The sequence below is a fragment of the Cydia strobilella genome, chromosome 26, assembly GCF_947568885.1.
Source record: "Cydia strobilella chromosome 26, ilCydStro3.1, whole genome shotgun sequence".
NCBI lineage: Eukaryota > Metazoa > Arthropoda > Insecta > Lepidoptera > Tortricidae > Cydia > Cydia strobilella.
Window position 1 is genome coordinate 5533599 of NC_086066.1, and position 15520 is coordinate 5549118.

Below are 15520 nucleotides of genomic sequence, written 5' to 3' on the forward strand. Positions count from 1 at the left end.
TAGCGCAAAAATAATCTAATTTTCGTTCCCATTTGAGAAACCCCTAAGTAACATACAGAAAACACAATGAAAAACTAAAAAGAAAAACAAAGAAAAAATCTTTATAGGGTTGTATCTCCTAAACCGTGCGACGGAGCGCAAAAATAATCAAATTTTCATTCCACTAAGAATCCCTTAAGTAATATATTTAAAAAAAAACACAGAAAATCTTTATAAGGCTGTATCTCCTAAACCGTGCATCGTAGCGCAAAATAAAAAAATTTTCGTTCCATTGCAGTGGACCCTTTATTATTTAAAAAAAAAAAGAAAAAAAAAACAGAAATAGTACATTTCGATGCTAGTGCGGAAAGTATGTCATACTTTACATACTTTCGAAGAATGACATTTCCGCACGTGTATCGAACGACGTTTTTTAATACCGTTGCGAAAAACAACAAGTAAGGAATTCGAAACTTTTATATTATTAATTCTGTGACATTATTGACATTAGACTTATATTGACCGGGATATAGACCGTGATTACCTTTTGTATTATTTGTGAGCTCCCGATATTTCAAAACCACCGTGAATCATTCAAAACTCTAATTATTGACTTTGACATTATGAAGAGGTGTTTTTATAGCTTTTATTCGACTAGAATGGATTTTGTTATTATTATTGAACCCACTACATACAACATTATACACATTGTATTGTTTTACAAATATAAAACATTGTACTATTATTACCTAAATATCGTTATTAACGATTATTTCAATACTCAATACTCAGTAATCAACATAAAAACCTACTGTTAAAGTAAGAATACGAAAAATATACATATTTCATATTTTATTACTTACCTCTTCATCATTATAACACGTCTATTTTTTTATATATTGAATATTGAAAAACCGTTCTTAATAAGTTGTCTGAATAGAACGGAACGCCTGTCAAAGGAGAGGCGTTTTTTATTTCTGCTTTAAATTTCCAAAGGCAACATTCGATATTGTTTTTATAAATGTACGATACACAAATAATCGTAATTAACGATATTTGGGTAATAATAGTACAATGTTTTATATGTACAATTGTCTTATAGAACATGCATTTAAAAAAAAACTTTCATTAAAGTGGGTTCAATAATAATAACACCCAGCTAAAAAAACACCTCTTCATAATGTCAATGTCAATGATGTCACAGAATTAATAATATAAAAGTTTCGAATTCCTTACTTGTTGTTTTTCTTATTTTTTCGCAACTGTATTGAAAAACGTCGTTCGATACACGTGCGGAAATGTCTAATAATGACACACTTTCCGCACTAGCATCGAAATGTCCTATGACAGGGCTGTATCTCGTAAACCGTGCGTTGTAGCGCAAAACTAATCTAATTTTCGTTCCCCTTTGAGAAACCCGTAAGTAACATTCAAAAAACATAATCGAACAACAAAGAAGAAAACAAAAAAATAAAAAATCTTTATAGGGTTGTATCTCCTACACCGTGCGTTGTAGCGCAAAAATAATCTAATTTTCGTTCCCCTTTGAAAAGCCCCTAAGTAACATACAAAACATACAATGAAAAACTAAAAAGAAAACAAACAAAGAAAAAAATGTTTATAGGGTTGTATCTCCTAAACCGTGCGTCGGAGCGAAGAGCAAAAATAATTAAATTTTCGTTCCACTTTAAGAAACCCTTATTAATATTTAAAAGATACAACCCTATAAAGATGTTTTAATTTTTTGTTTTCTTTTTTGTTTTTCATTGTATTTTTTGAATGTTACTTACGGGTTTCTCAAACGAGAACGAAAATTAGATTATTTTTGCGCTTCAACGCACGGTTTAGGAGAGACAGCCCTGTAAAGATATTTTTCTGTTTTTTTGTTGTTTTTTTTTAATGTTTACTAAGGGTCCACTGCAATGGAACGAAAATTTTATTATTTTGCGCTACGATGCACGGTTTAGGAGATACAGCCTTATAAAGATTTTTTTTTAAATATAAATTAAGGGTTTCTTAAAGTGGAATGAAATTTTGATTATTTTTGCGCTACGACGCACGGTTTAGGAGTTACAGCCGTGTAAATATTTTTTTCGTTTTTTTTTGTTTTTTCTCATATTAAAAAAGGGTTTCTTAGAGGCAAAGAGGATATAATAAGATAGTGGTACTGTCATAGTAAATTTTGTAACCGCTTTAAATTCACTGCCATCTATCGACATACTTTAAAACTAAAAATGAAGATTTATAAAAATACGTTAAAATGTATTTAAATATGGATAAATGATTTTTTTATTTGCATTAATTATTTTTATATGATTTTGACCCATGTTCTTTCACTGATATGCGTTAAAATTATAAATAACAAACGAAACCGTCAACGCCATCTATACGAGAGTAAGCCAAAACTAGTGGCGCCCTCTGATCGAGAATCAAATTTTCGTGATTTTCGAGGCACGTTTTTTCCTTAGACTGTATCCATCTATTACGGAGTTATATCTATCTTTTTTAGAGGGGAACGAACATTTTACTTTTTTTGCGCTCCGAGGCACTGTTTAGGAGATACAGCCCTATAAAAAGATTGTTTTCTTTGTTTTTTTCTTTTATGTTTTCATTGTGTTTTTTGTATGAACGAAAATTTGATTATTTTTGCGCTATAACGAACGGTTTAGGAGATACAGCCCTGTAAATATTTTTTCTGTTTTTTTTTCTTTGTTTTTTTTTTAAATGTTTATTAAGGGTCCACTGCAGGCGGACGAAAATGTTATTATTTTGCGCTACGGCGCACGGTTTAGGAGATTAAGCCTTATACGGATTTTTTGTGTTTTTTATATACCTGTCGCAGGGTGACGACGGGTTACGTCGGCGCCATCGTTTACTGATTTTGCAACTTGTAACGCCATCTTTTGGCAGTTCTCGGAAACGTCAAGCATTTTGCTTGGGTGCGGTCGACGCAGAACTAGTAACAGTTGGTTGGCTAACTTCAAGGTAAACAAAGTGACAGGTCAGGTGTCAGGTGTCAGGTGGTGATCGGACTATAAAAGCCGGTGCGGAAAGGAAGGATGGCCAATTGGCCATTCTGGATCGTGCCTTCAATCGTGACGGACGTTAAGCTAGTTCTGCGACGAACACACCACGTTTCCAACTTAAATTAATTTAAATCGATTTGTATCGAAGTAAATGTTATTTTATTGTGATTGTGATTTGAAAATACACATTTGAACTTCACGTATAGGATCTTATTTCGTGATTACCACAATGCACGAACCTACTGACGACGACACCCCAGCCCCAGATCCGACATCAGAAGTGGTAACCGGACGCCAATCCCCACGACTGCCAGCAAGACGGCGAAGTGATGAAAAATGGCGGCTTCTTTTGGAACAACAAAATAAAAATTTTATGGCTTTGTTGCAAACCTTAAACAAGCCGCAGCCATCCACGTCTAAAGAACTTCGTTTACCTGATTTTGATCCCGATAAGCAAGATGTTGATGCACGGGCCTGGATTTCTACCGCGGATTTGTGTATCAATGACCCACAGTGTCAGGGAACATCTTTAATGATTGCCTTAAGCCGCGCACTCAAGAATCGTGCTTCAACCTGGCTTTCTAGAGTAGCCTATCCCGGAATGAATTGGCATGAATTTAAGGAGCTGTTCATAGCAAGGTACGATATCTCTGAGACTAGTGCTGCATATCTTATAGACCTTAATTCGAAAAAGCCAGATGATAAAGGGTGTTTAGCGGATTATGCTTCCAGTTTAATGTCATCCATTATGTCAAGGTGGAATGGGTTGACTACGGAGCAAATTGCCATCGCTACAGTGTTAGCTCACATTTCTCGCTACGAACCACGTGTTCAACGTCTATCATTTACAACTGACATTAAGACCCGAAGTCAATTGCAACAAGAGCTTAAAGCGGTATCATTTTTGAAGAGAAAAGCTCCGTCAAGCAACACATACGACGAATCGGACGCCAAGAAGACTCATATGGGAAGTGTTCCAGCAAACGTCCAGTGTTTTTACTGTGGCAAACTTGGTCATAGGTCTCCACAATGTTTTTATAAAAGGGAAGCTAACCAACAAGATAACCGAATGAAGACCGACGCTACGACCAAGGAGCAAGCAGCTGAGAAACCTGTCACCTGCTTCAATTGCCGGAAGCAGGGGCACTTTGCATACAACTGTCCGAAGAGGAGCGGTCAAGATGGAGGTAGCAGCGAAACCAGCAGCTCGAAGCAAAAGCGCGTCGATATCTTCACCGTGCACTCCCCTACAGCCCCTACAGGACTTCTACGTCACAACGGTGAGCAATTGTAATTATTTTATGATTCAGGAGCAGTGCTCGTTGGTTAAGGAATCAGTCTCATGTAAATTTAGTGGCAAAGGATATATGATAACGTGACTATGGTTTATGAGGCACTATATTATCGACCGTGACACAGATAATTGAAGTAGTATTACTAATTGTATCATAGTGTTTTATTGACAATCTCTCGTATTAGTAGATGCAACTTAATTCTGATGTGTTACTGATTAGTGGTGACTTTGGGTAGTCCTCAGGGGCTGTCCATGAGGTTCGGTCGTCCTTGAGGATTGTTCCAGTGTGTTGGTCTATCTTAGGGGCTGTCCATGGATTTCGGTCGCCCTTGAGAATTGACCTGGAATATCGGTCGTCCTCCGGGGTTGCCCATGTAGTTAGGTCACCCTAGAGGACTGTCCAGGAATATCGGTCGTCTTCCGGGGTTGTGCATGTGGTTCGGTCACCCTGGAGGATTGTCCAGGAATGTCGGTCGTCTTCCGGGGTTGTCCATGTGGTTCGGTCACCCTGGAGGATTGTCCAGGAATGTCGGTCGTCTTCCGGGGTTGTCCATGTGGTTCGGTCACCCTGGAGGATTGTCCAGGAATGTCGGTCGTCTTCCGGGGTTGTCCATGTGGTTCGGTCACCCTGGAGGATTGTCCAGGAATGTCGGTCGTCTTCAGGGGTTGTCCATGGAGTTCGGTCACCCTTGGAGATTGTCCAGGAAAGTCGGTCGTCCTGGGGTTATACTCGGAGTTACCTGGTTAAGGCAAGGCGGCTGTCGGTAACCCCAGGATTGTCCAGGAATATCGGTCATCCTCAGGAATTGTCCATGTATTTCGGTCGTTCTTGAGGATTGTCCATGATGGTCGGACGTCTTGGGTCTCCCTGCTCTGACATTGTCCAAGTAGTGTAAACGTCACTTAAGTAAAGACTGAGAGAAAATAGACGTGTAATTGTGTAATTTCTGTATCATATTTTGAGGTTATTGAACAATCTGTTGTCAGTTATGTTCATGCAAATATTTGTGTACTTACTGTCAACTTATTAACGAAACGGTCAACTTATTTTATTATTCACATGGTCAGATTGGCCGAGCTTTAGAGCAATTACTGTCGCAAAATTTATTTTCCTTTTCAGATACGGCTCGCTCACACGAGGACGTGTGAGATGTCAAGATGGCCGTGTCGCAGGGTGACGACGGGTTACGTCGGCGCCATCGTTTACTGATTTTGCAACTTGTAACGCCATCTTTTGGCAGTTCTCGGAAACGTCAAGCATTTTGCTTGGGTGCGGTCGACGCAGAACTAGTAACAGTTGGTTGGCTAACTTCAAGGTAAACAAAGTGACAGGTCAGGTGTCAGGTGTCAGGTGGTGATCGGACTATAAAAGCCGGTGCGGAAAGGAAGGATGGCCAATTGGCCATTCTGGATCGTGCCTTCAATCGTGACGGACGTTAAGCTAGTTCTGCGACGAACACACCACGTTTCCAACTTAAATTAATTTAAATCGATTTGTATCGAAGTAAATGTTATTTTATTGTGATTGTGATTTGAAAATACACATTTGAACTTCACGTATAGGATCTTATTTCGTGATTACCACAATGCACGAACCTACTGACGACGACACCCCAGCCCCAGATCCGACATACCTATATTAATTAAGGGTTTCTTAAAGTGGAACGAAAATTTGATTATTTTTGCGCTCCGTCGCACGATTTTTGCTCTACAACGCACTGTTTAGGAGATACAGCCCTCTAAAGAATTTTCTTTCCTTTTTTCTTTTTTTTTTAATGTTAATTAAGGGTCCACTGCAGTTGAACGAAAATTTTATTATTTTGCGCTACGACGCACGGTTCAGGAGATAGAGCCTTATAAAGATTTTTTCGTTTTTTTTTTTTGTTTTTTTTTAAATATTAATTGAGGGTTTCTTAAAGTGGATCGAAAATTTGATGATTGTTTTTGTGCTACGACGCGCGGTTTAGGAGATACAGCCGTGTAAAGATTTTTTTTTTCTTATTGTGTTTTATTGTACGACCGGTCTGGCCTAGTGGGTGACCCTGCCTGTGAAGCCGATGGTCCTGGGTTCGAATTCCGGTAAGGGCATTTATTTGTGTGATGAACACAGATATTTGTTCCTGAGTCATGGGTGTTTTCTATGTATTTGTATATTATATATATCGTTGTCTGAGTACCCATAACACAAGCCTTCTTGAGCTTACTGTGGGACTGTCAATCTGTGTAAGAATGTCCTATAATATTCATTTATTTATTGTGTTTTTTGTATATTGAAAGAGGGGAACGAATTTTTTTTTATTTTTGCGCTGCGACGGACGGTTTAGGAGATACAGCCCTATATATATTTTTTTGTTTATTGTTGTTTTTTTTGTATGTTATATAATATAAAATTCCATAACCAAAATTCAAATTTTTATATAAGTAGATATACTCAATATAATAATTTCAAAATCTAACATAACTTTTAATAGAAATGTCCTCATACATCATAAATATACACCATCCTCATAGTTACAATCACATTGTACAGTTAGCTGCAGAGAAAAGATACCACCCCTGTATAGGTTTGTATGCAAAGGTGCTAAGCGAATAGTATTGCTGACTGTACATCCTACCTAGTGGTCTTTAATTTACTACAAAAATAACTTTGTAATGCATACACTTTGTTTAGTAGACAAACATAATTTTGCGTGCAAAAATAACTGCGATGCATACGCTTTGTATAGTAGAGAAACTTAATTTTGTGTGCAAAGATAACTTTGTAATGCATACAATTTGTATAGTAAACAAACTTAATTTTGCGTGCAAGTAAGTGCCATACTTTTTAGATCGCCTGGCAAGGTTAAAGACACGACACGACCAAATGTTCTGGTTTATTATTTTTATGACTATTTAGATACTTAATTTTAACCTGTTAAAAATACAGATTGCTTTTAGAACATTTTTTTGAATTTTGTGAAATATTATTTTGCACGCGTCTAGCAAGGTTAGGTTACCCGCTAGCCCGTTGATCTATATACCGTTGATCTACCTATATATCAATACCGTTTGATCGCTGCCTCGGCGGCGCTCAGCGCGGCGCGCGCAACCATGCCGTGCGTTTGAAATGTAACGTAAATATAAGCACGGAATGCATACGTATCAGTATTTAGTGACGCACAAATTTTATATTTCTAATCTTTTGTGTGGGAACTAAGATCATTGTCATGACCGTTTAATATTAACTCTACAAACTTTAATTCAATATTGGCTATACTGCTTAACCAGATATCAATATCTAGAGAAGCACATTGTCTACATTTCTAATTTTTTACAAGTATAATAAGCTGATCCATAATATCGTAATTTTGCAATATCAGCTACTCTAAATTATTTATTTACAAAATAATTCATGTTTTTAAGTTCACCAGAAAGCACATGTTCCAGATTTCTAAAAACCGTATATTGTGTATAAATTAAAGTGGTATTGAATATGTTAAAGTTTTTTGTAACTTTAATTCTATATTTACAAAGTTATTAGCAGAAATTAAAATATTTCAATATATCCGAACGCTCACCCTAAAAATTTCTAACTTTTTACGAAAGTCTTATTTAACATACTAACAATGACATATCGAAAAAGAAAAAACTTTAATATTATCTAAACCCATTTTTGTTCCACCGCTGGTCTATATGCTGCGCCAGCCACTTCACCAGGAATTGACCGCACAGCGCTGATTTTCAGTCCGCCCCCTTACTGAACCACATTGATATGTGCGCGGAATATATTTTTTACAGATATATATATATGCAGGTTTAATTTAGAATAATTTGATTACACGAAAATTTCATAGTTAAACTCTAACCAAGTATTATTACTTAAAATCCTTATGTGTCACGTGAACTCGCCGCCAAAGAGCCACTTCCATACAATCGAAGTGACGCTCTCATATAGAGCAAGTAGAAGTTTTGTGTGTTAAGCTTGTAAGCTCTAATTTCTTTGTATTAAAATTTCTAGCAACGAAAACTAGTACTAGACATAGATATATATTACTTGAATGTTCATGTCAAATTTCATGTTAATTGAGAATGTCGTTTTAAAATGAGAGTGTAATTTCGATTGTATTGCTGCGGCTAATAAGTCCGAGTAAAGTTGGATTAAAAGTCCGAGATAGAGGTTACTTTGGGAATTAATTGTATCGAGCGAAGTGTCATAATTCGTGTATCGGAAGCTATGATATTAAAGATAATATAGTCAAGAACTACATATATTTTTTCTACGTCTACGAATATCAACGCCTCTTAGTAAAACAGGATCATATAAGGAGATTTTTCGCCTTCTGGCTCAGGGAACCGCCTTAACATCCTGTAGTTGGTAAAAACAATGAAATTTTATCGCGGTAGACCCCTTCGTGTAATTAAATACGTGTACAATACGGGAGAGTTTAAAGTGTTATCCTGTAGTGTAGTTGATCAATCGCGACACTTACGCTACAGAATACAGATGGTAAAGCTTACCAAGGCATACAGTTTAGTAGATATTTGCAATAGGTATTAAAAATTACACTGTTTTCGAAGTTACCTCAATGCACCTTTAATAGTCATTCAGATTTCCGAAAGAAAATAGCTGTCTCGAGTCAGATCAAAAATAAATCTGTGACTCTTCTTCATTAGTATTAACTGTATACTTCTATTAAAATACCTCATAAATATTTCTTTCATTGTTTCAGGTCCCGGAAATTTCCGTCTAACGACAAAGAAGAAATACGCTCAAATACCTGGTTTGAGTTCCGGAGAATCAGCTCAAATGCCATCCTACACACCTCCTACTTTCAACCAACCAATATTCACCCCCCAACCGGAACTTAAAGATAATTTTATAAAAACTAGCAACACACCAACAGATGATGGTCAAACTAATGTAGATTTTAACGCTTTTAATAATGTACAAAACATTCCATTAGAACGCGATAATAATTCAAATGTATTTGAAACAAAGCACGAAACAAACTTCGCTGCATCACAATTTCAAGATTCTAACCAACAAGGTATAATTCCACCACCGCCAATGTTTTCTAATTTAGCGAAAAGAGACATTGTGCCTAACGTAGGTAAGACGATATTACCGCCATCCGTCGCTAGGAGAATAGGTTCTAATAGGCCTACTATAACTAATCAAGCACCAGCTTTTGCTGCGGTTGGTAATATATTTGTACCAGCGCCGATTGCAGCAGAAACATTGCCACAGAATGCTTCGCAGCGATCGTTTATGGGTAGCAATCCTACGAGTTTTCCTTCAAGTACATCACAAGAAGCATCACCTGTTATACCGATGTCTACACAAATCCCAAGTACAGTCTCGTTTACGGTTATACCGCCAGTTGTCTCTTTAGCAACGACTACACTTGCGTCAGCATACCCTCAAGTCGATTCATCAATAAACATACCAACAAATTCAGCATCTGGGATACCCACTATCGCAACGGGAAATTTACCACCACCAACGAAAAATGCATTCGCATCTCCCCCTGCAATGACTTCACAGGCAACAGTACCTTCAATAACGGGAAATCTACCGCCGCGACCAAAAAATCCAGTCGCACCTCCCCCGGCAATGACTTCACAAGCAACAGTACCTCCAATTCCGGGAAATTTACCACCCCCACCGAAAAATGCATTTGAAACTCCTGCAATCGTTTCACAAGCTTCAGGATCTTTAGTAACGGAAAATCTACCACTACCACCGAAAAATGCTTTTGCGGTTCCACCAACGATGGCACAAAATGCGCCAGAATTTTCAATGACATCAAGTGCTCAATCGGCATCTGTTTTATCGCCACCGCAATTTTATACGCCAGGAAGCCAACCGCAATCTGTAATCCCACCGCCAATGACAGGTCCAAATATACCAACACTCCCAAATATTCCACTATTTCCAAATACATCTGTAGCATCCTCATCTATGTCAACCATATCGGCTCAATCACAGATGAGTGCTTCCAATATACAAAATCAACCTACCTCAGGGCTTTCTACTCAAAGTGCAACATCAGCAGCTGCACCACTAATATTTAATCCTAATGAACATGTATCCTTACTATCGATGGATATAACAAACGATCAATTGCAACAAATGTTGTCTCCTGCAGCAGAACCGCCTATAATCCCAGAACCACCGAAGGCATCAGGCAACACCACATTCAGGATGACGAAGAAAAGGCCACAATATTACTCAGGACCTATTGAAGGTGTCGGTGCTATTAGTAACAATGTAAAACCAACTTTAACGCCTATTGCTACGACTTCTTTTCAAGGTGCCGTCTTTACACCAGAATCGAACGCAGAGCAAGCAGAACTGTTTACTCCTGAGAATGTTATTGAAAATGCATCATCGCATGGAGCTATTTTGCCTCCGGGAAATAATGAACAACAACAACAACAATATTATAACTTCACGCCTGTTGATATAAACCAATCATCAAGCAATATCAATTATCCAGCATCAGAATCTGGAGCCTCTACTTATAATTATAACACTGCGTTCGACTTATCCCGGCAAGCGCCAGATGCCTATGAACCGCCGAAACAAGAATCCGCATTTGGCATAATAGGCTCTCTTAAATCTAAATTGTCTTCAATAGATATAAACAAGCTACAGAATAGCGTGACGACTTTCTTCGACCCTGGATATAATATGGTAAAACCGGACAGGGCAGAAAATACTCAATCTAACGACGGACAGAATCAAGGACTAGAAATATTCATAGCTAACCCTGAAACGCAAGTGCAACCTTTTAATTACGATGTACATCAACATAATTTTACATATGGACAAGGTTCTATACCTAACGCTAGTGATTATTATAATCAACAAGTCCATAATGTTTATTCTACTTCTAGCTATTATTCGCAACCAACTTACGGCACACTAAGTTATAGCCGAACCAATTTACCAATTCAGCAAGATCAACCTCCCAATAATACTACATCTGTCGTAAACACCGAAACTTCACAAGGAGTGAATCTATGGGGCTCTTATGACCCTACTAGTACTAATAAGGATTACGTAGTAGATAAAAGTAATGTTACTCATGAACCAACACCTGCCGTAGAAACAGAATCTTCACAAAGAGCTAATATATGGGGTCCTTATGACCAAACTAGTACTAATTATGATAAAGACAGTGTATCTAACATTGCTATAAAACAATCATCTGCCATAGCCATTAACGCTACACAGAGTCCATATGACCCAACTGGTTATGGCTCTAATAAAGATAATACAGCAGACAACAATAACATTACTCATGAGCAAACATCTAGCGTAGATACTGATACTACACAAAGGGCTTATGCACAGAGTTCGTATAACCCGAAAACAACAACTAGTTCTGTTTCTAATAAAGATGATGTAACTGACAACAATAGCATTACTCATGAACGAACACCTAGTGTCGACACAGATTTTCCGGAAAGAGCTAATGTGCTGGGCACTTATGATTCTGCTTTTACTACTAGTTATGATAAAGATTACGCAGCACAATTCAGTAGTATTACTCAGGAATCAACATCTGCTGTGGACTTCAAATCTGCAAAAGAAGTTAATATATGGGGTAGTTATGACCCTACCATTTCTCGTTGTGATAAGGAAAATGTAGTAAAACATGAAACAGGTAATGATGGTGCTGGTGCTTTCTTCCAAGGTCAGCCAGAAAGTAACATTCCTAAAATGGTTAAAATGTTAAGTGCAGAAAATCTAGCAGAAGCTATTAAAAATCTGCAACTTAAAGATGACGGGAAGACAAATCTAGAAGATATTGGTTTAGAGGAAAAACAAAATATGCCATTTAATATGTCACAGCCAATTTTACCAGGTGTAATTGATATATCCACTCCTAATCTCGACGAAAATAACAAATTGAAGAAAAGTGGTGCTATAAATTACGTAGATATGTTCCAAAAGTCGGATATTCCTGAACTACCCAGTGCGTTTGATGCGCCATTGCTGAACCCCTTTTCAAAACCTCAAGAGATACCGGACGGTGTTAGTGAAGGATGTGTTTCCTGGAATTCTAATGAAGAAGAAGTGGACGATCAATCATCTGCTGAACGCATAATGACATTAACCAATGAAGACTTTGAAGATGATAATTTGTGCGCGGAGGAAAGTGAGCAAGATGATAATCTAGATATTTGTGTAACTTGTAGGGAAGTACACCAACCTGTGCAGATGCAACCCGTGCTGGCAGAAGATTTAACTCACAAAATGATTAAAAATATAACTGCCCCCATACAACTTTCAAACCCGGTTGAAGTTCCATTGACCGAAACAGATATAAATCGAGATGTTCCAGATGAATTTGACACAACCAACCAATGCGCAGAAATATCGCTGATTGCTGATGAAACTATAGAAACTTTGCAAATACAGTCAGCTTCAGATTTGTTGGATGAGACTGAAAGCACCAACATTGAAGCAAGTTACGGTTGGCGTGTTGGTGAAGCTCCGTTGCCTCCCGGCGAAGACCTTTTGGACCACGATTATACTTTTAAAACAGAGTCAAATGCTATAGTATCATTTGCTAATAATAACCTATTCTTTGACAATTTATCTAACTACGGTGACATAAAAACTGAGTTAAATGTACCTCAGAAGGAGACTCCCATATTGCTGCAAAGTCAAATGAGTAGTCCTAGCGCCCCACCGGCAGAAGATTCAGATGATGCTAAATCAGACGAAACGGGTGTGCTAGATGTTTTGTCAATAGAACAAGACGCAAGCAAAGATTTTCCAGTTTTTGAAGAATATGTTATTGAACCAACTGAGGCAGACAATGACAAGATAGAATGTAAAGGTCAAGGTGACGAAGTCAAAGATACTTTTACCAATAGAGTTGATAGATTTAAAAAACTTGAAGGAAGTGATGATGCTACAGAGATAAATGATTTTGCTGATTTGTCAATTTCTAATCCGACGATGCCTTCGTATTTTGACACAGGTAACTATGCCGTTGAGACTCATGTCAAAAATTCACTTAAATCACCGACTATTGCAAGAATACCGCCAGGTTTTGAGGATCATTATGAATTAGTGCCAAAGGGTCATAATCAGCGTGGAACTGTAAAAGTACCTGAAACTTCGACACAAACAACAATAACTACAACAGTTAGTGATGTGCACACAAAAACTGAGAATTTGACATCTACTGTTTTTTCCAATATTACCCCTTTAACAAACGAACCTACAAACATACAAGAACCACAGTTGGAAACAAGACTGCCTGATTTTACTGGTGTTTTTGGGATAAATATAAAACTTGCTGATACTAGTGTAACTGGTGTTGTGAAAAGTATAGAACATACCTCTGTTAATCCTCAAGCTAATATTGAAGATAAAGTGCAGGATAATAAACCAGTACCATTACCAGACCCTATCAATTTCTTCGCAACCTCAACACAAGAACCTGAAACGACAGAAGGCGTGAATAGATTGGCGAGCTATTTTGCGGCACCGTCTAAAACTAATATTACGAAGTCTTTTTTTGAATTAAGCCAAGGACAAGACCATTATAGACAAAATGAGGAAATCAAAGAAAGCAAACCTTTTTTTGAATTAAGTCAAAGTCAAGATCATTACAAAGAAAATATTGCAAACATTCCACACGATAGATACATAGCGAACTTAAATCTTATGAATGACTTGAAATCCCCTCAAAACATAGAGCCTAATACAGAGCAAATAGTTAAAACAGTCAACTATTTCACTGTAGAATACGACAATGACATTCTTAATTTTAACAAAGGTGAACCTAGTCTCAATATTATAAAACAAAACATAAATAAAGAAACTGCCAACCAACCAGATATCGTGAAAGATGAAATCGAATTAGAAAAAGAGGAAACCATTGACGAAATATTAACAGAAATTATAAAGAAATGTAAATATTGTAAAGATTTAAACGCGGGTCCCGTTTCGAAGATTAACAAGGTCGATTTAGACATAGACCAGGTTAGGTTTAGACAAGCTATGGACGGTGCTAGTAGTCCTAAGAAGGAGAAAGTGGATATGGAGCCAAGAACGGATAAAGAGCGCTCAGTCAACGTGAAGATGGAAGACGTGGCGTCTGACGGAGATAATAGCGAAGGAGTTGCTATGATGACTGAGGTATTTACTTTTTATTTGATGGTTTATTTAGAAGGTCCCCTAAAGTCATAAAATATTGCTAGTATATTAGAAAAGATATGCTGGTACTACTTCGCGGTAGCTATCCTTTTTAACAATGTTAGTAATTTCTATTCATTATTTGTTTCAAAAGAAAAAAGGGAGTAAAAAAATATTAAACAAAGAGAAGAGAGAATAATAATAGTAAAGATAAAAGTAGCGTACCTACATAATATACCTAAAGACTATATACTTATTTAAGTTATTTTAAATTAGTACAAGTAAATTGGTATACCTAAAACAAAGCATTAAATCAATTCCCATTTTACGAGCTCTGTTACGACAAAAACAGTTGTACTATATGTATTGTACGAATATTCATAAGATGACTGCTAAGCAGTTGTATTATGATATTTATGATCTGATAGACAAACACCACCATTTTGTGTATGTATATCTTCACTTATGTAGTGTGTTCCCACAGGTTCATTTAGATAACAGTCATTTAATAGAGAAATAGAAGTGCTGGAGTAGAAAATAGTACATTGTGCAACATGGGGCGTAAGTTAAATATTGCAAACGAGAGTATAGTTAAATCGCGACGACTTGCCGGAGCGATTTATAGACTCGAGTTTGCAATATTATTACGCCCCGAGTTACACACAATATTTTTCATCACACTTGCGATACACAAGTATAAAGACAAAAAACTGTTAATTATAATACAATAAACTTCATAAGTCCCTTGGTAGAACGCTTTTACTATAGTATACTATTACTTATTCTGTGCTATAGTTCCCGCTAAGCCTGCGTGCAATCCCTCATTTACTGAGCGAGTAATGAAAAATACTATAAAAGGTTAATCGATATTGTGCTTTTTTTATATTCAATAACCCAAAATAATGACGCTCCTTCGAACATAGCTCAAGAGGGTTTTGCAAACGATAATGTAACTTTCTAATTTAGTTCCAAGACTCCATTCGTCAAGAGATGACGTGCCGTAGTTGCCAACACCGTAGAATCGTAATTACAGTTTTATTTTGTTGTTTTTAGGGTTCCGTACCTCAAAAGGAAAAAACG

General features: G+C 37.1%; 1 protein-coding gene across 2 annotated transcripts in view; it reads left to right on the forward strand.

Moving 5' to 3' along the window:
* The window catches only part of LOC134753247 (uncharacterized), a 112265-nt gene that overhangs the window by 76413 nt on the left and 20332 nt on the right, over positions 1-15520 (forward strand). For both annotated transcript variants that reach the window (XM_063689050.1, XM_063689051.1), the window contains exon 3: positions 9009-14443. In XM_063689050.1, the coding sequence (XP_063545120.1) occupies positions 9009-14443 (5435 nt within the window). The remainder of the gene's footprint in view (positions 1-9008; positions 14444-15520) is intronic.